Here is a 20,209-nt window from a genome sequence, read left to right on the forward strand (position 1 = left end):
TCCTTTACATCACTGAACTCTCTGTGGAAGAATGATTGCTAGACTCTGCTAGTGTCATAGCAGGGGACAATTTTCAAAATCCCTGCACAGTTACAGGCTTCCTTCTTGTGTGTAGACAGGAGTTTAATCCATCATTTCTCGTAGCTTACTGGGAAAAATTAGATAGCTGCTAAAGTGTAGTGTTTTTTCTAGACCACTAAAGATCTGTGCTTAGTAAGGTAGTTTCTTTGCAAAGGAAGTACATGTAAGCTTGGTGATTTTTAGCTAACACCATTGAATTTTTCTTAATTTATATGGAAAGGGAAATCTGACAGATTCAAGTGTGGACCTAAATGTCATACTGTTAGGTTCTGTAATCTCTTTCACAGTAAAATCTTCAACTGGAAAAGTGTTTATGAATACAACTTTTAAAGAAACCATCAGCATATGTTGGTGATATATTTTATATGTCTATGTGCATATATATATGATACTATATCATATGCAACACTCTGTTGTCCATCTTCAGTGTATATTTGGGTGTCATTCTTCCAAGTACCCAGTGATATGACAAGAAGAAGTGGTCTCAAGTTGCACCAGAGGAGGTTTAGTTTGGATATTAGAAGGACCTTCTTTGCTGAAAGGGTTGAATCCCCTTCCTGGAGGTGGTTGAAACCTCATCTCTCAAAGTGTTTAAAAGGTGCAGAAATGCGGTGCTGAGGGGCATGGGTTAGCATCAGACTTGGTAGAGTTAGGTAATGATTGGACTTAATGATCTTTAAAGTCTTTTCCAACCAAACCAATTCTATTTTTTATACGTAATACATATATATGATACATATGAGATGCAAAATTAAGATAGACAAAGGTGAAAACATTGAAAGTGACTTTAACGGCAAGGTGGTCTAAGGTGCTTTTGGAGCCAGGAACAGACTCCAAAACCATGTGTGGTTGAAAGAATGGGTATCACATCTGTTTGTGTGATATGATGTCATTCTTTTCATACCTCAGCTTCCATACTGTGTATGCAAGTAGTCTGTCTCTTGGCATGTTCTGTATGTGTGATGTGGAGAGAAGAAGATGTGGACATTACTGTTGTGAGGTCATGGGGCAGTCTCATCCAGTGAGCTACTCTTGTCTAGTAAGATGGAAATAAGGATAGATCACTGAAGCTGAGTCCTGAGGGAAAGAAGCTAATATGTCTCTTTTACATAAAAAATGAGCTTAGTTATTCATTGCTTTAACTGTTTCAGAGGTTGCATTCATTACTGTAGCTGCTGAAGAAATTTCTAATTTTCAGGAAAAAAGTTCATGCTGCTGAAAGTGGGTATAAAATGTATAACGAAATTGCAGACTTAAGAACGTCAAGTAGTGACGTAGGAATAGTTTGGACTAAGACCAGTTTCTTATCAATCCAGAAGAACAGCATTAAGGTAGGGCTTTTATAGTAAGATGAAAACCTGAATAGGAGTGATTTATTAGGGAGTATAGGGGGGGACAAAGATATTTATCAAAACCCTAGACAATAAAGTGAGATTCTTAGGGTGCCCTTTATATTTGGGTATTCCGGAAATGCAAGTTCTCTTCTGGCTGTATTGCTGGCTGAGCTGGATGACTGTGGGCAGACTGCTTCAGCTTCACACCCTGTTCTCCACACCTACAAAAAAACCCCAAAAACTGATGCAAGTTAAGTTCCTTGAATACTGTTTTTATGTATTTTATAATACTAGGCAGTGCTGAGGGTATAAGGGTATTTTGACAAGACTACTTTCTGCTCAGGGGAAAGGTAATGAATGAAAAGTGTGTGTGTGTGAAGAGTGTTCACTACCTGCCAATATGAATACCCTGAATATCATCTGAAAGCAGCGTCTGTTACTACATTTTAGTTTTCATTTTCTGTTGTATTTGAACCTGAAACTTTAGTTCAGTCTTCATAAACTCTTGTCATTGGGAGGTTTGTAATTGTGTGTCTGTTGCTCCCAGAACGTTGCACATTTCTGGACTTCGCTCTGAACATTCATAGTAGAAAGATCATCTTGTTTATAGTGTAGTAGTTTGCAGGCTTCCAGTCTACACTGATCCATAAACTCATCTGCTTCAAATGTTAAGTACAAGTGTAGGATTACAGTGCTGGGAGGGCATACTGAGTTACTGTCATAGAGAGAAAGCAGACCTTACCATTTGTTTTTGAGAGGAAGCACAAATATTTTATGTGGAAATAACTGGAATTAAGGTAGGTGACTGCAGATAGAAGTGTATTTTGTCTGAGTGTAGCTGGTGACTGTGGCATAGCAGTCACCTGGAGGAATTTGGCACCTGTGCTGCTGAGCTGCTTTCTGAGCTATTTAAAGGTGAGTGTAGCAGCTGCAGCATCCTTGAAAATTACATCTCAGGGACTGGGTAGTTGCTCTGCGTGCTTTCTTAAAGGGTGAGGATTGACTGCATGCTTGCATTTTTCACTGCCAGTAACCTTAGCTGCACACAAAGAAATTAAGCTTGTTTAACAGATGTACTGACTCTCTTTTCTTTAACCTGCTGCTTGTGGCCACCATTCCGGAATTTTGCAGTCCGTTGTTGGACTGCAGGCTGAAGCTGCTCCATTTAAACAAAAGAGAAACCTTTTCTGTTTTAGCACTCCAAAACCAAGAGACTGCAAGGAAGGCATTTTTGTTCACGTCTGGAGTGTGCTCCTTCAGGTGCTGTACTTCAGCCAATGAAGTTTACTATACAACACGCATGCAGCTCTTTTACTGGCTGTATTCTATTTCTGTAACATATCCAGTACAAGTGAAGACAGGCTCAGTTTGAATTCTTTGCTCAAAGATAAAAGTCTACCTTTCTATACTTGACAAGCTTGCTCAAGATTAACATCTTCCCAGGTTCTCAATGAATTCAATTCTAGAAGTGCACTTGGTGTGGATACCATGACATTCCTGAGCCTATTCAGATGTTTGCTGCTGGTTTTGTATGTCAGAGTATTTTTGTTCTTTTTTTGGGTAGCCAGCAATAATACTTCTGTTCCTGTGTGTTTTTTAAAGAGCAGAACTTAATCTTTGCTACCAGCTCTGGTCTTCTTGAAAGTTAACAAGAATTTTCAAGAAATAAGTTGTAAGTATGCACTTCAAAACTGCTTCATTATGTACCAGTTCAATGTTTAATTAAAACAAGTGAAATGTTCTCGTTTAAAATATTCTGGTAGTGGAATCTAATTCAGTGTTGACCGCTGATAGTGTTTTCCATATAGGTCATCTTTTTAATTCAGTCATTCAGTTCTGTTTGGACTGGATGGAAAAAAGATGAAACGTGCTCAACTGATACTATACCTAGAGTCAAAACAGATTTGGTTCTTGTTTAGGCATTATAGAAGTGGGACCATGTTTTGATTTGCTGGATTGACTTGTCTATGTTTCAGTTTGGTTTCTTCATTCTGTTGAGTTAGTCTGGGAAGAAGTGTGTCCTTCCTGAGACCTCAGCTTGGCAAACTTGACTGTTAGTTTTGTCCTTCAGTGCAGCAAAACCTGGGCTCTTTTCAGACGTATTTCTGTATAGGCTTATTTTCTTGTCTCAGTCTTGATAAGAAGGGTTGGATGAAAACAGGTGCCTATTAACTTACTAGGACAGACACGAGAATTAAGGACAAAATCAGCTAGCATTGAAAGTGAAAACTTTACCAGTGATACGTCGATGAGTGGAAGAAAATGGCAAAAGAAAAGTCAGTGAATGTGTAAAGAATGTCTATCTTTAGCACCCAAGATGCAGTTCACACGTCTCGCATTATTTCTGTCAGGACAAAAGCAAACCAATCTCACGAGGTATATTTTGAAAGTCAGGAAGGTTTGAGATGTATGAGTTTTTTGTTGTCACTGTAGAATAGTGTTTTGGGTAACACACTTTTCCAGAAAGAGCTGCACATTTTAGCAACAGCAAGTCTTTAGAGCTTTGCTTTCATGTTTTTCAAAGTGTATATTTGATGAAAGGGCAACTTGCAGCGATTAGAGATGTTTCCTGGAAAACGGGCAACAGTGAGAGATGAAACTGGAAGAGGCTGGATTTAGATTGCATATAAGGAAGAAATTTTTTTTCACAATAAGGGTGGTGAGATACTGGAGCTGCTTACATTCAATTTGAAGTGTTAGAGGCCAGATGGGACTTTGTGCAACCTGATAAAGTACAAGATGTGCCTGACTATGGCAGGGGGCTGGACCAGATAATTTTTGAATCAGGTCCCTTTCATCCCAAACCATTCCATGACTGATGGTTTCAAAATGAAGTGAATTTGCAGGGAACCAGTGTTCGTGAATACGGCTCTTCTAGTTGACAGAAATGAGGTATGCTAGTGGAAAACAAGGGCTTTGGATAGCTGGAAGAGTTCAGTGGCTTTAACCACATTATGGGAAAGGTCTGTATGGAGCTGGAGAAGACTGTTACTGGCCTTTATGTTTATTTAAACTTCTTGGACTGAGGGTGCAATCAGAATTTGAAGGTAGTGTCTCCCATGCTGAGTTCAAGGTTTAGTGTGCAGGGCAGCAGAGTTGTGTGTAGGTGGAATAGTTAATTTAACAGGCTGTATTTTCTGTCAGTACCATACTGAGTTTTGCTGGGAAAATATTAAGTGTGTGGTGAGAGTGGGTAGTGCATGTGACCCTTGTATAAGTGGAAAAATTGATGAATCTATAGTAGTCTAACACTGATCCCATTATTCTTGTACAGTGCAATAGACACTTTGGCTGAGTTCAGATATGTGAAATGGCAAATGATGTTTGGTCTGATGACAGATTTTATTTTTCCATTTTAAAACTTATGTCCAACTTGATTTCTTGCTACTTGTTGTCTGTGTTGTTAAAGCAATTCCATACACATTTATATTTCATCAAATTTCTAATCAAAAGTGTAACTATCAATAAATATAAAACTCAGGAGAGAAACAGTATTGAAGGAAAAGGTAGTTGTATAGCTTAATTTGGATTGGATTTTTTAGAGTTATTTAATCACTGCAGCGCATTAAAAGCATTAAATTCTGATCAATTTATGTTTATCAAAACAATGCAAATCACTTTCTGCAATTAAATACTGTGTGTCAGTACTGGGAGTAGGTCCTGCTATGGGCAAGGGAGTTGAACTTCTTCCTAAGCAACAACAAATCCGCTACCTCTACAACTCTCCTAGGCTCTTTGACCAAGACAAATCTTGAAATTGTACAGATTCTGTTATTTTGGGGTTAAAAAGGGGATGTTCTAATTAATGGCAAAAGCTAGTTTGCTGTGTTCTGTTGACAGCGCTTTGAGAATGTTTGTCTAGCTTTCCTCATTCACAATTTGGACAAGTCTGAAGTATTAATAATATCTGAGTACTTCAGAGTCAGCTTGTTACAGATTGAAGTATCACTGCAACAAATAGAGCAGCATTTTAATTAGCTCATGCTGCTCTGGGTTCCTGACATGCATTTTAAATGGGCAGGATATTTCACTTTTTTTTCCCCCTCATGTATCTTTATACCAAAAGAACAGAAGTAGTGGGCCATTTGTTTTTGAAGATACCAGCTTTCTGTAGTTAGCAGTTGCTCTCACTTCAGAAGGGTCATACTGAAATACTAGCTTTTTTCAAAGTGTCAGAATTAACTAGAAAAGTTAATGCACATACCTGTCTCTGTCTTGTGCTAAGATTACTGCTGAAGATTTGACTCATCTTTAATAGCATGAAATCTTGTGCTAACTAAATTGAAGCGGCTAAAATTGTTAAGAGTTGCTAGGTACTTTACATCTGACTATTTTCAACTCTCAGAAGTGGTAGGTATTTACTACCCAAAATTTAGATACAGGGGAATTGTTGATAAAAGCAGTTGCTCTGCTCATTAAATTTAGGACTTCAATTGCTGCCTTGTGAGATTATTTTAGCCCTTATTGGTGGTATGAGTGCTGTATCATCTTTTCTCACTTTTTGCTAGAATGTAGGAGTTGCACAGCATATTTGTTCAAAGATTATCATGCAAATGCCTGCCTTGTTTCTGTTGTATCTTATGAAGGGGAAGCTGGTCCTTCTATTTCTGGTTTACCACCCTTTTCTTGGTGGTATCTTAGCTTCTAGATTAGTGACACTGTTCTTGAGAAGAATAAAAGGTGTGAAGTCATGGAACTCATTTATTTTTTTCTACTTCTTGTTTAGCTAACTTGGGTAACCATCACTAGTAGGAGCTACACTTGAAAATCCACACCTGCTCTCAGATTTGACAAAACCTGAGCTGTTCCTGTGTTTGCAGTTTCTGGAAGTCAGAGCAGTCTTAGATGTTAGCTGCAAATGGTTTTCTCCTGTTGACAGGACTCCCCAGTTTGGAAAGTGTTCAGTTTTGAAAGGTCACTTGTTTGCTGCAAGTGCTAAAATGTGAACTTACAATAGGTGCATCTTCTGTGTTCTTGGTTTGCCTTGATCGGCCTTGGCCACAGGACTTACAGCTATGTCTGTAAGTAATTGTCAGGTTTCTAATGCTTTGTCCTGTGAAACCTGTAATTTGAGGGGCTTCTGTGGTCTATAAGCTTCAATTTCTTTTGGAAACTTGTACAATAAGTGATTCAATGAATGAAAGTTTTGTGCATTAGCGTATTGTGTTTCCTCAGCCATTGTTGGGTTTTCCCTTATTTCTGAAAGAAATATGTGGCAAATTACCTCATGTCCCTTGAAAAAGAGGAATAGAGCTGTCTTTTTTTAACAGCCTTAACTCCTTAACCATCCCAAATAGTATGCACTTTTAACGGTTTTAACTTTACAGCTGTAAAGTCTTTAATGAGCAAATTTGGATGTGACAAGAAGGTAGCTATGTAACTAAAATTGTCTAACATTAATGCAGTGAATTTGTATGGAACCACAGAGCGGGAGATGCCTTCCTTTTCTGAGAGCTTGTGGAAGAATTGTCTTCCACTTTGCACTGATTGATGTGTGCTGAAGCAGAAGGTCTAATTGCTCGCTGTGTCAGTAAGCAACAGCAGAATTTGAAGAATCAATTTCTCCTAATGCTTGTTGCTGCTAGGAAAATGCTCTCCCACATCTGTGCGTAAAGCCCTGTAATGGGTGTTATTGCCATCAACTGGAGTGTTGTCTCCTAATCCAATAATGTGATTTGTACACAGAACTACTCTTCAGGGACTCTTTCCTCCCTCTTCTTCCTACTCACATATTCTGAAAATGTTTTTTAAAGTGCCATTTTATTGCAGATTTTAGGGTGTTACCATCTGTTTGCAGACTGCAGTAAACAAAAATGGAATCTATACTGTACTAAACTTCTGTGACCAACTTTTTACTGTCAGACTATGTAAGAGATCTCAGTTGCCTAGCAGTGATTTAACACTTGCACAGGTAGGAAGCTTTGATAGCAGAATTTGAATTTTTGTTCTCAACTGGCACTGCCTACTTCTAGTTTTGTTTTATAAGGCTATGTACCAAATTCTGGTGTTGGCTATAGCCTTTCACTTGCACTAAAACAAGTAGTTACGTTGAGAAGTTAAACTGCTGCCTAAATCTGGAATACCTGTGACATGTTAGAAATCAGTTACATGAATTAAAATCTTTTTCACAGTTCCTCAGTGTAAAATTGGTAGGTCACAAATGTAATATAGGGAGAATTTTTATATTTTATTTTTTTAAATGTTGGGGTTTGCAGTTTTCTGAGTGAATGGATGCGTTCACAGTTCTGTGTATGTATAATTCCCAATGTGTATTAACAGGCAAAATGGAAGTTGAGAGGTCAGGTCTCTTTTTTTCTGAAAATCATAGATGTACTGATTTGATTACCGTTGACAATTTGAGGTATTTGGCTTTCCTCTGGCCTATGGTAATTACATTTCTCCTTTATCTGAGTCTTAGGTGGGAGCTGCTTCAGAGAATTCATGTGGTCTGGACTCTAGACATACCTACGCACCAAAATGAGGACTATAGCAGCAAGAGACTAGTTCTTCTTGACAGGTGGTTAAATTGGCTCCTTGTTGTCTGGCAGAACAGCTACATAGTCATTCAGGTTTAAGTAGTTACATGCCAGGTGGATTGTCTTGGTCATCTCTGTGCTGTCCCTTCAAGCCTTTCCAGCTTGTCATCTGTCTTATTGTGCTGGTTGTTTCTGTCATCATTTTCATGTTGTCACTTCTCTGTCTCGGCATCTTCAGGTTATAGGATTTTTTGTTGATGGTGGTGTGTTGTTTTAATTTGTTTGGATGGTTGGTTGGTTTTGTTTGATGGTGGTGGTGTGGTTGTTTCCCAGTTCCCCCCCTACCCTTCTATCATCATTCTGACATCATCTGCCCTTATCATGGGCTCTGCTGTACTGTGTTCCTCTGGCTGAGAGGTTTTGAGAGTGTTACATGCTGTGTCAGTGAAAAGCGAACATATAGGCAGGAAAGGAAGGGCTCACATCAGGTTGTTTCAGTGGCTGCTGATGTTTAATTCACTTAACTTTGAGCCTCTCTTCAGGGGGTTTGCAAGAACCAAGAATGAGGAACTGGGTGTAAGGATACATTGATAAAAGAGAGCTTGCAAATGGCTGTAGGAAAACCTTGTAGTACTATGCAACTAACTTGTTTCTGTAAGTCCAGGAGAGGTGTTTAAAAATTTTACATGCATTGGAGAGTATGTTTTTCATCAATTTAATTTGTGCAGTAAAGCATCAGACCAAAATTTGTGCCTCCATGTGCCATTACCACAGTTGCTCTTCCGCATCCTGATTTGCAGTGTGATGATCAAAGGAAACAAAGGACTGCAGTTGTCCATTAGCAGGTTTGCAGTAAGGCTTTGGGAGCAAGCCCCTTAAACTTCTGAAAGAGTGTCAGCGAAGGTAAGCAAACATTTACTGCACAGTGTAATGGCTGTGACTAAGCAAATACAGTTCAGATAATGCATAGTAGCTACATCATTAGCTTTCTGACTGGCTACAAATATTTTTTTCCAGCCAGTGGGCCAGAGCAACAGGAAGATGCTTGTAACAATGGTCTCTGAATAGCCTATCAAATCTGATTAGTCATGAGACACTATTTTAATTAAACCCTCTTTGGACAGGAGATGACAATGTATGTCTGGCAGTCTGTTCCAGTGTTACTTTGTGCAGTGTTTAACAATTCTTGGTTGCTGACAGTGCCTTCTGCTGTGCATCAGGAGGAGCTAGTATGATTTAGACTCAAATGCCTGAATCTGAATTGGGACTGTCTCCCTGAGAAGTGGTCAGTTTCATGATTAGCTTGGTATTGATGAACCTTTGCTACTTCTGTAGTTAAAATAAAATGTTGTATGTAGCAGAAGAAGAGTTTTTCCCAGTGCGCCGTGGAGTTAATTCATGTGCCTAGGATTTTACTACAGGATTGCCAACAAAATCAAGATATGTAGGGTTATGCGGCTGCAGAACTCTCGGTATGCTGGATATACACGATGCTGCTGTTGTCTCAGGGCAGATTGATGGTGTTACTGTTACATGGTGTTTGGTTACCTGAGATCATTATGTGAGATGGTATGAATATGCTCTTGATTGACCTTTTGGAGAGGGCATATAAGTTATTATTCAAGAGGATCTGTTTGAATTTTCTGTGTCGTCTGTCAGTACAGTCTGGAGTAGGTGCTTCCAGGGAGTGGTGAGGTAGACTGCATAAACTCCCTTGCTGGTGCTAAAAGAACTTTGTCAGTTGAGTTGCCGAAGTGAGAAGGTTATTCCCCTCATCAGAAGCTTTAAAATCCTGTAGAAAAGGATCACTTGCTTTTCAGTCTGAGAGCAACTAGAATTCAGAAGGAAGTGTGTGGAGGCATTGTCCCTAGTTTAGCTCTGTTGTGATACTGGTGAATGAACACCAACCAGTAGTACCTGCTTGCAGGCAGTGCATCACAGTCTCCAGTGACATACAGAGGACTGATGGGTTATGTGAGGGATGTATGATTTCACACAAAGGCCTGTCATTTTTAGCAAGAACAAATCACGTTGACATCTTAATTGCTTAATACAGAGGAACTACCAATGTAGCAGTGTCTGACACTGTGAGGCTGCGCCTTTCAAGACCCAGATATTTTATGTGCTGTAGTTTGCAGACTGGTCTCCTCCTCTCCAACACTGGACTGGTAAAGCCTGTTCAGTTCTAGTAGTTGACATGCCAACTGTGCCAGGTGGTCTTGTGGCTTTGTCCTTGACAGCCTTCCTGAGATGGCAGGCATGGCACTGTTTCACCTCCTTTTTCTTACGTCTTTGAAGTCTCAATATTTTGTAAGCTTCAAAGAAGCAGTTGCCTGATAGTGCCAAAACCAGTTCTCTGGCTTAGTGGAGTAGTTTTGAATGTAATAAAATGTTGGGTAGGATGGAGAGATGTGCTGAGAACAACTAGACAAACATTAAGCAGAATGACGTGGCTTTTGTTTACAAGGTGTGCCTGGAGTTGCCCAGCGTGACTCACTTCCCCATAGTCTAGCATCTGCTCACTGTGTTTCATGAAGTATAGCTGCATATGGGTAATACTCATACAGCTTTAGCCACATGTTGAATTCCTGATAGTCAGTGGAGCTGGTTCATCTATTGATTTCAACATAATGTTGAAAGGGACCTTTACACAGCAAAAGATACTTTCCTGAAGTACTTGAAACTGCCTCTTCCTGACTTCAGTTATGTCAGCAGCTACCAGGAATGATGGTGTTGAATGTTTTATCTGCTCCAAGTTTTGCTTTGAGCACTGTGTGCTGCTGCTGGGGGTGTACCAGATAACTTCATGGGTTTGGTGAATAACTTGGACATTTCAGTCTTCTGGAAGACTTCAGAAACAAAGGGAAACTCTGATTCTTTGTTGTGCATAATGTCAAAAGAGGACTTACAAATTCAGTTATTTGAAGAATTACACTGTAGTGGCTTGAGATCTTTTGATGTATTTCTAATCTAGCAAAAGACCTTACTGTGGTATTGAAATAATTTTAAGCTTCCTGGAATGTGATTTTTTTTTAATAATTTTTTTTTAATTAGCTGACAACTAATTAGACATCTAATTCTGTCTTGTTTCTCTTCTTCAGGACAGGCCTGCTTTATATTAAAAGCTGACTAGATGTTTTGCTGTTTAAGGTCTTGGCCAAGTAGGATTTGCGTCCAGAATTCAGACGTTCTCAGTAGAGTTGTGGGCAGGGCATGGGGACTCTTGTTAACATTGTTTTCTTGTGTGCATCAGAAAATATCTTCCTAATGGCACTGTTTATTGTATATATGTGCTGTTACCTGCACATTACCCAGTGTGTCTAGACAAGTGCCACACTGACTGCCAAATATGATAGTATCCCTTTTTAGAGCAGCAAGGATTAAACTGAAGAGGATCAGTGTGATATTTTCAGTAGGAAGGGCTCTTCTTAATGCAAGGGAGGCAGAATGTGCTTCATGGGTCTTGGTCAGAGTGACCTCTGAGCATGGTGATCTGGAATTCTCTATCTTCCTAATCCACCTTGGCTGCTTCTTGGCTGGTTTCCCGCCCCCCCCCCCCCCTTCATTTTGCTATTTAGATTGTCAGGTCCTGGGCAAAGTTGTCTGCTGTATCAATTCTAAGAGATATAAAATAAGTTTGCATATTTGTTTTGGCAACAGAATAAGCAGCATGTGTCTGAAAAGTGTCCCATCATCTAGAGATAAGACTGTAGTTTTAGGCTGTGCTATGTGTATCAGATATTAAAGCTGTTACAAAATGTTTTGCAGGTTCTAAATGGCTTCTAAGAAGTTGGGATCTGACTCTCATGGTAAGTGGAATTTGGCATTGTTGTCTTTTCAGTAAGATGAATCCTACTGTTGCTGATGACTAATGTCCCAGCCTAAACTCTCCATGAGGCCTGAAATGTTCAGACTTCGAGTCTTTTTTGCTAGGAATGAAGTGTCTTGGCTTCCTCCTTGCATAGTTGCTTGCTGATGCTGGGCTGCTCTTTGGTTAAAGTGAAATTCAGCCTGTGACTGTTACTATTCCTTCATGACAGAATGAATACCTTCCCCTTTCCCTCCTCCTCTTCAAAATCAAAGCTGAAGTGAAGTTGTGATACTGATCAGGCATTTGCTGAAGATGGATACTAGATCTGTAGCTACTTCCTATGGAAATCACATTAGAAATGGGATTAAAAGTGAAGCTTTTAATATATCATTGATCTGTGCTTGCTTTTTGTTTCCTCATTTGCTTGATTTCCTGCCCCTCCCCCCCACCAAATTGGACCTAAGTGAGTGAAGAAGAAATTGTTCTGCATTTGAGATATGTAGTGTCATGCAGATGATTGACATAATAAAAAATATTGGTTTGTGTATAGGCTTATCCTTTAGAAAATGGGGTGCAATTTCAGACTATTAGTATTTCTGTGGAGCACTGAAGTTCAGTTTATTGTACAGAATGTAACTTCTTCAAATTAGTAATCACTGAAGGTAGTACTGGGAGGTTCATGTGAAATTTCTAACAAGATTTTATCGTGCTATAAAAACTTACGCTTTAGAAACATGGTCTTGTTCTAGGTCTGGACACTGCCACAGTACTGTTTCTCAGGAGTAGTGAAGCAACTTTGTTGGCTTATGTCTTAAATCAGCAGAGCAATTGTTTCAGTCATTTCCAGGATTATTAAGAATTAATCCTACTAAGTGAATTTTGGCTTCCTGTAAAGCATCTAGCATAACAGCTACATTCAGCTCAGTGTCTCTACCGGGCTGATTAAATTGAGCAACGTAATTGTGTATCTCTTGTACTTGTTGTTGAGCTGCTTATTAGAGGTTAGAGGACTGTTGTTGAGTCACAGAGTGGTTGAGGTTGGAAGGGACCTCTGGAGGCTACCATGTCCAAACCCTCTGCTTAAGTGGAGCCACCCAGAACAGGTTGCTCAGGACTGTGTTCAGATGAAGATCAGAACATGAGGTATGCGTGGGGGAAAAAAAAGGAGCCTTTTTCTTGTCTTGAAGGGTATTCTTAGCATACAACTGCAATTGTCCCTAAGCATGAAACTTAGAATAGAATAAACCAGATTGGAAGAGACCTTCAAGATCATCGTGTCCAACCCATCATCCAACACCACCTAATCAACTAAACCATGCAACCAAGCATCCTGTCAAGCCTCGCCTTGAACACCCCCAGCGACGGCGACCCCACCACCTCCTCAGGCAGCCCATTCCAGTGGGCAATCACTCTCTGTGTAAAACTTCCTCCTAACCGCCAGCCTAAACCTCCCCTGGCACAGCCTGAGACTGTGTCCTTTTGTTCTGGTACTGGTTGCCTGGGAGAAGAGACCAACCCCTGCCTGACTACAACCCCCCTTCAGGTAGTTGTAGACAGCAATAAGGTCACCCTTGAGTCTCCTCCAGGCTAAGCAACTCCAGCTCCCTCAGTCTCTCCTCACAGGGCTTGTGTTCCAAGCCCCTCACCAACCTTGTTGCCCTGCTCTGGACATGCTCCAGCAAGTCAACATCCTTCCTAAACTGAGGGGCCCAAAACTGGACACAGTACTCGAGGTGCAGCCTAACCAGTGCAGTGTACAGGGGCAGAATGACTTCCTTTCTCCTGCTGGCCACACTGTTCCTGATGCAGGCCAGGATGCCAAATGCTCTCCTGTTGTTTGAATAATTGGAAGTTCAAGCTTAAGTTCTAGTAGTTAGGGGAATCTAGAAATGCAGCTCTCATCTGTTGGAGATGGTGTGAATTATACCAAGTGCAGTATGTTAATACTGTAGTTGTATTGTCACTGTCACTATAGAACCTCAAAGCTTGTAACTGCTAATTTCTGAAAAGTGTGGTTTGTGTGACCACAAAAACTAAATTCAACTTTGGTTTTAAAACTGAAGAATCAGTGCATGCATACTGTGAGAGCTCCAGTGATGACAGCACATAAACATTTAACTCCAAATTAGCCGGATGTTCCTGTTTTTGAAAGCTGCTCATCCTTTCTGAGCCTGTGGCTGCCTTGTGGGTAAGTCAACAGTGCAGGAACACAAACAGTACTTAAACCCTCATCTGAGTATGAAAATGGGTCAGATAAAAATGGCAAGTCACAGCTCACTGAGCAAGAGGTTAGTCACTGAACACTGTCATAGATGTTGCCACTAATGTCTCTTTCCATCTGCAAAACTCAAAGTTACAAATGAGTGCTAGAGGAACAAAACAGATTGTTACACATGGGCAGAAACCTTGCCTGTGATTTCAGAAGCTTAGATCAGTGATCCAAGAGACTTCTTTTCAGTTAATCAAGAAACGGAGGGCAATCTGTATTGTGCGTTTTCTGATACTTCTTCACAGCAGCTCAAGGAAAACAAGCTTATAGTCTGGCTTCCTGGAGGTGGTTGAGCTCTAAGTGATTCTACTTCATGAGTTTGCAGGCTGTCTGAAGAATTTTGTCCTAAACCAGTTATTAAATAGCACATGTAAGTGAAAGATATAAAGAAAGAAAGATAGATATAAAGCATAGGTGGAGTACAATGAAATAGGTCTCATTGGAGTGGTCACAAATCAGCTGGTTAAGTTAGATTGCCTTTCTCATAAAAAAGAATTGCTGTGCATAAATATGCTTGAGAGATTTTGCTGTGTTTGGGTTAAAGTGGAGTGTCTAAACTTTGGACCACTTTGCTTTTGTGACCGCTTTTGTCCGAATGTTCTTTCCTGCTTGTATGCCAAAACCTGGATTTTGGTTTGTTAGCTGCACTAAGTCTGGGTCATTTTACAGCCTGTTCTGAATGTACAGAGGTGTAACAGAAGACAGTGTTTAGGAAAACCCCAGCTTTCAGTTGCATAGGGATGGTCTTGTCACTGGGGAGGCCAAGATACTGGATATGTTGACGTTAAGATCTGTCTGGTTGTTGGATTGTTTTGTTGCTTGTTTTTGTAAATAGTTCCAGACTAGGACATTAAAAGGACAAACCAAATAACAACAAAAAACCAGCACCCCACCCCAAAAAAAGCCCTAACAACCAACCAAACACACAGAGAACCAAAACCCCAAAACAGCCCCAGACCCTAAACAAACAAAAACCAAAACAAAATTCGAGGCAAGGAAGTCCAAACAGATCAATGTGTTTCTTGCTCAAGCAACTTCCTTTGCATTGAATTGCCTGGTGTAATTGGGGCAGCAGAGATAAAATCTCTCACAAACACATGAGTCTTTATGAATGCAGTGAACTTATAAGGGTTTGGTTTTTTTCTGATACAGTTTCTGCTTTTGATCTTAGGGCCTTTCAGTTATCTTGATGATGTCCCATTTAAGATAGGAGACAAATTCAAAACCCCAGCAAAGGTTGGATTACCCATCGGTTTTTGCCTGCCTGATTCTTCTCAACTTGTCCAAGAAGTCCAGGTAAGACGTATGTTTTGCTTTTCTGCTCTCTTCCCTCTCACCCTTGGCTCCCAACATGTGGTGCTACAAATTGCAAGTAGCCATAGTTAGAATGTGTAGAAAAAAAATATGATAGGCCATGCAAAAAAAGCATCTCCTTCTGATTACTTTTAAAAGCCTGTTAATATTTATTTTGGTGTGTCCACTTGGAGAAAACAAGTGGGTTTGTGGAATAGTTACAGGGTTTGAATGTTACCCTGACTATATTTGAGTAGCATTTTAAAAGAGGAAAAATGCTAAGAACGGAAACTTAATGTGCTTTGGCACCTTTGCAGAGTCTTGTTTGAGGCAAGCAAGCGCTTTTATGAACATATTTTATGGCTCCTCACAATAGTGTGAAGAAGAAACAAATACCCATTTCTTGTTTTCTGTTCAGTGAGGAGTGAGAATTCTTTTCCAGCTGTTGGGCAAAGAGGTTACAGAGGTGCAGGTGGTTTTCAGGTCTTAAAAGAGCATATCTTTGTGGTTGTAAGCTGTTGGGAGCATAAAACCAATTGCTGTATCATAACTGTTGCAAATCTATTATCCAAATGCAGGTTGTGATGTAGGAAATGTAATTGAGCTATGTTTTGTTATTTGGATCTATGGTTTTCCATGATCAGTCCCAATTTATGATTATTTCTGCTTCAGCTGTCACAGCATGATGTAGATGGTTCTGCCTGGTTGTGATGACTTTTTCTTGTGGTTTTGTGTTTTGGTTGGTTTTTTCCTTTCCTCCTCCTCCCCCCTCCACCCCCCCTTTTTTTTTTTTAATCCTGTCCTGTGTATTACCCTCTTACACTACATCATGGCATTTTCATTATAATGGTTAAATCAATACCTAATTGTCCTAATACATGTATTTCCACTCAGTGAAGCTGAGGTGGGAGAGCTAAAGGAGACTTATGTTCTGGTTTTGGCTTCATTGTGCTGTATCCATTTTCCTGTTGAGCTGACAGTCAAATATAGCATATCTGGTGGGACTGGAGTGTCTCCAATAATACAATGTGGCAGTGTAAACAGTGCATTTTGCAGTGCAGTTCTACTTTTTTTCCAGCTGTAGTGAGAGCCATTTAGGAAGTGCAAGGAAGCCAACTTCACCAAAGCCATTTTTGTATAAATACCTCCTGTTTAGTATTTAAAAACACATGACTTAGCTTAGTTTTGGCTGTATGACCACATTCATAGGCACACACAAAACTGTGATAGCAAAGAATGAATAGTGCCCAGCACTTCTGCAGTGAGTTTTTTTCCAAGGTCACCTTGCTGAGGAATTGTGTATCACACCTCTTGAGAGTCTTGGGAAAACCCATTCATACGATTGAGACAGCAGTTCTCCAGCATCTCACTGAAGCTTGCTCTAGGATGGGTTGTGGTGCAACACATTGTGAGTCCCAGAAAAGCCTAGAAGAGTCCTAGCAAACCTTGCTGGCTCATTGCTGTTCAGAGCTGGAAGTTTGTACACCCCAGCAGTCTCATGGCAAGACCACTTCCTTGTTTAGTTGCGTGCCATTATCCTGGCAAGGTTATTTTACGACTTCTTGTCTGTACTACATCTTGTACTTTGCTTCTAGGCCATGTCTGCTGAACATATTACCAATTTAAAGTGCATGTGAGGCTTCACAAGATATTCTTTCTAAGACATTAAAACTTTTAAATAGATTTAGCCCATTCAGAACTTTGTCCTCTCAACCAAGCTGCCCCAATGGCCAGTAAACTGGTAGTGGGTGTCTTAAAAGTGCCTTCCTATGCTAACCTGGCCCTGAAGGAGCTGAAATGTGAAATGAGAGAACTTGTGGGATTCCTGTCATGACAGTAACTGCAGCAGAATCTGCTATTGCAGGTGGATGTCGTCATTGGTACAGCCAGTATACATGGCTTTGGCTGGTGACTCACTGGTGCTGGGGCAAGAATACCAGTCCCTTGGGAATCTTTTAGGGGAAACTGAGTACCCTTTTGGTCTTTGCATGCAAAAACACTCTGCCATAGTCTTGAATAAATTGTGGAACTTGTGGACAGGGTTCATTGTGGTCAGATCTGGATATGATTGTTTGTCTAGTAATTGTGTTAGAATTCCTCCTGCTACATCCTTGTTCTGACTAGAGAGGGTGGGAGGGCTGTGAAACTGATCTAGGAATGATCAGTAGTTCTACAGCAAAACTAAATGTAGGCAGGAGGCAGAAAGTGATGTTCTACTCCAGACTACATCCAGGTTTTGCCTGCAAGAAGAGCTGCTGCTGGTATCTTGTAGCTCTGTCAGTCTGTAGGCTACAGAGAAACTGTGGAGAATAGAAGCCTGTCTATGTTAATTCATGTACCTCTTGGTCTATGTTAGTTATATTACTGTTAGAAGTAGTGGCTGTAATCCTTACAATTTTTTTCTCCTTTCTTGTCCACTCCTGCTCAGTATGACTTCTCATTGGAAAAGAAAACAATTGAGTGGGCTGAAGATATCAAAAAAATTCAAGCTGCCCAGAGAGAAGCTGAACACAAGGCAGAAGAAGCACTAGCAAACTCAAAGGCAGCTCCAGAGGAAGGCAACAAAAGGGGATTCTCAGAGGGACCTTGCCCTGAGGCTATGCCTCCTCCTATTAACCCCATTCTTGCTAGCTTGCAGCACAATAGTATTCTTACTCCCACGCCTGCCAACAGCAGCTCTGTGAAGCAAAAGGTTCTCAGTCCACCATGTCCAAAAGCAGACTTCAACCCAGCTGATTTTGAATGTGAAGAAGATCCATTTGACAAACTGGAATTAAAAACTATTGATGATAAGGAGGAATTAAAAAATATTCTTGAAATCCATGTTGGTACTACTGGACCAATTGTTGCCCAGCTGTTAGATAATACTTTGCCCAAAGGAGGGTCTGAGTCTGTGTTGCAAGAGGAGGAAGTTCTGGCATCCATAGAAAGGGCCACGTTGGACTTCAAGCCCCTTCACAAACCCAATGGCTTCATCACTTTACCACAGCTGGGAAACTGCGAAAAGATGTCCTTGTCTTCCAAAGTGTCCCTGTCTCCCATCACTTCAGTGAGCAATATCAAATCCCTCTCCTTTCCTAAACTTGACTCCGATGAGTGTGATCAAAAGTCGTCAAAGCTCACCAGTGCTTTCCACAGCACTACTTGTCTCCGCAATGGCACTTTGCTCAGCTCTTTGCAGACCTGTGCTCAGAGTAAGGCTAGTGAACTGAATGGACACCATACAGTTGGGCTTTCCACTCTAAATGAGGACAGTGGCATGGAGACATCAACAACATCCACTTCATCCAGGCTGCCTTCCCTGGCTGTGTCGACAGTTTGTACAGAAGAATCGTCTCAAAGCACAGCGACTATGGTAAATATGCAGAACTGGAGTTGCTGGGGAGATGGGGAGGCAAATGTTGCTTCTAAAACATCCTGAGCAAGTTTCATTTAATGAGTCATGTGTAGATCTTGTTAATTTACAAAGCAAATTGATCAGTTCATCAGGACTTAATGCTGGCAGTTCTGAACCTCAGATAGCTACTCTGCCGTTTTACCCCCAAATCTGATAGAAAAATCACCAGGACTGTTCTAAATATTTTTCAGCTTTTTTGTTCATAGTTAGCTACATACCTTTGAGCTAAGAGTGTGAGATATCATTGTACAGTTCTGCATTCTGTCCTAATAAGACTGAGATTCTGAAGTGCTACAAAGTTTTGAGCTAAATCTTTTATAGATTTGTTCTTCAGCTTGCTTATTTATTTTATGGAAATACTGGTAAATGCAGGCTTCAGGAATGCAGGAACAGAAGCAATAAATGGTTAAAAAACCCCACAGATGTGCCTAGCCATTTAGAGAAGAAATAAAATGGGTACATTTGACCCACAGGTGGAATAAATGTATTTTAAAATTATTTTTAAAAAAAATTATTTTTCTTCCTGAGATGCTTTTAGAATCTAATGGAAGAAAATGATGGTAATTTGAAGTGTACCCTCTTCCATGTGAAAGAGGATGACAGGATTGCTTGGTGGGTACCAAAACCAGTCCTGCAGATCATCTCGGTTCACTAATGTTGCAGCTGGTTGGTGTACAGGTCTGAGATGGGAAGCTGACACTTCATTTCCTCAAACTTGCAGCAAATTCTAAAATTGCTTTGAGGACACTTAACTTCACACCAGCTGTTGTCTTTGTCTCTGTGAATGACAGCAGAGATTGAGTAAGTCCGTGGGCTTTTTTCCCAAAGAACATAAGATCCGGACATAGATACTCATGAAGCTTAATGAAAGAAAGGCAGTCAAATCCTCTAGCCGGCTCTTAAGACATCTAGTTCCTTCTGTCTGATGTAAGCAGTGGTTTTGTGTCCTTACTGGCATACTGTAGGGTTTTGTGTGACACCAGGTGCTCTGAAACAAGTGACACTGCTTCTCCTGTTATTTTCTTCTGTCTTAGGTAAATACACTATTAATTGTGAAACACGTGTTGTGACAGCTAGGCTATCAGAGCATGGCAGAACAGCTGTTTATTGATGTCTGGAATAAATCTAATAGTAAATTTTTTTAGGAGTAGCAGTTCTGTGAGCAATTGCTTACTGCTACAGATCACAAGTTTGGGAGGCAGTTGTGTGACTGTAGCTCAGTATCACACATCTGTAGGGGTTAGTATGAAAGGTCATTTGCAAAGAGATAGGTGGGCATTCAGGTGGTTAAACTTTCACTTTTTGTGAGTTTCACATTCAGAATTTTCAAATCTCTTCACTGGATTAAAATTTTTGAAAGATCAAGAGGGAAGGTGTGTTCTTGGAAATGCTGTAAGGGAAGACAGAAACTGATAAGCAAACAAAACTAAACTTACTAGGAGAAGTAATAAAGATCTTCATTTGAAGCTATTTCTGCTTTGAAAGTAGCAAACCAAGAAACAGGTATGCTGACAGAACTAGTTCTTTTCTGTTTAAATTCCAAGACTT

At 40.3% G+C, this 20,209-nt stretch overlaps 1 protein-coding gene across 1 annotated transcript in view; it reads left to right on the forward strand.

Moving 5' to 3' along the window:
* The window catches only part of UBAP1 (ubiquitin associated protein 1), a 33,559-nt gene that overhangs the window by 5,290 nt on the left and 8,060 nt on the right, over positions 1 to 20,209 (forward strand). Inside the window, exons 2-4 of the mRNA XM_054178648.1 lie at positions 11,660 to 11,700; positions 15,143 to 15,267; positions 17,693 to 18,619. Of these exons, the coding sequence (XP_054034623.1) occupies positions 11,667 to 11,700; positions 15,143 to 15,267; positions 17,693 to 18,619 (1,086 nt within the window). The 5' untranslated portion in view covers positions 11,660 to 11,666. The remainder of the gene's footprint in view (positions 1 to 11,659; positions 11,701 to 15,142; positions 15,268 to 17,692; positions 18,620 to 20,209) is intronic.

Source organism: Dryobates pubescens, chromosome Z (genome assembly GCF_014839835.1).
Source record: "Dryobates pubescens isolate bDryPub1 chromosome Z, bDryPub1.pri, whole genome shotgun sequence".
Taxonomy (NCBI): domain Eukaryota; kingdom Metazoa; phylum Chordata; class Aves; order Piciformes; family Picidae; genus Dryobates; species Dryobates pubescens.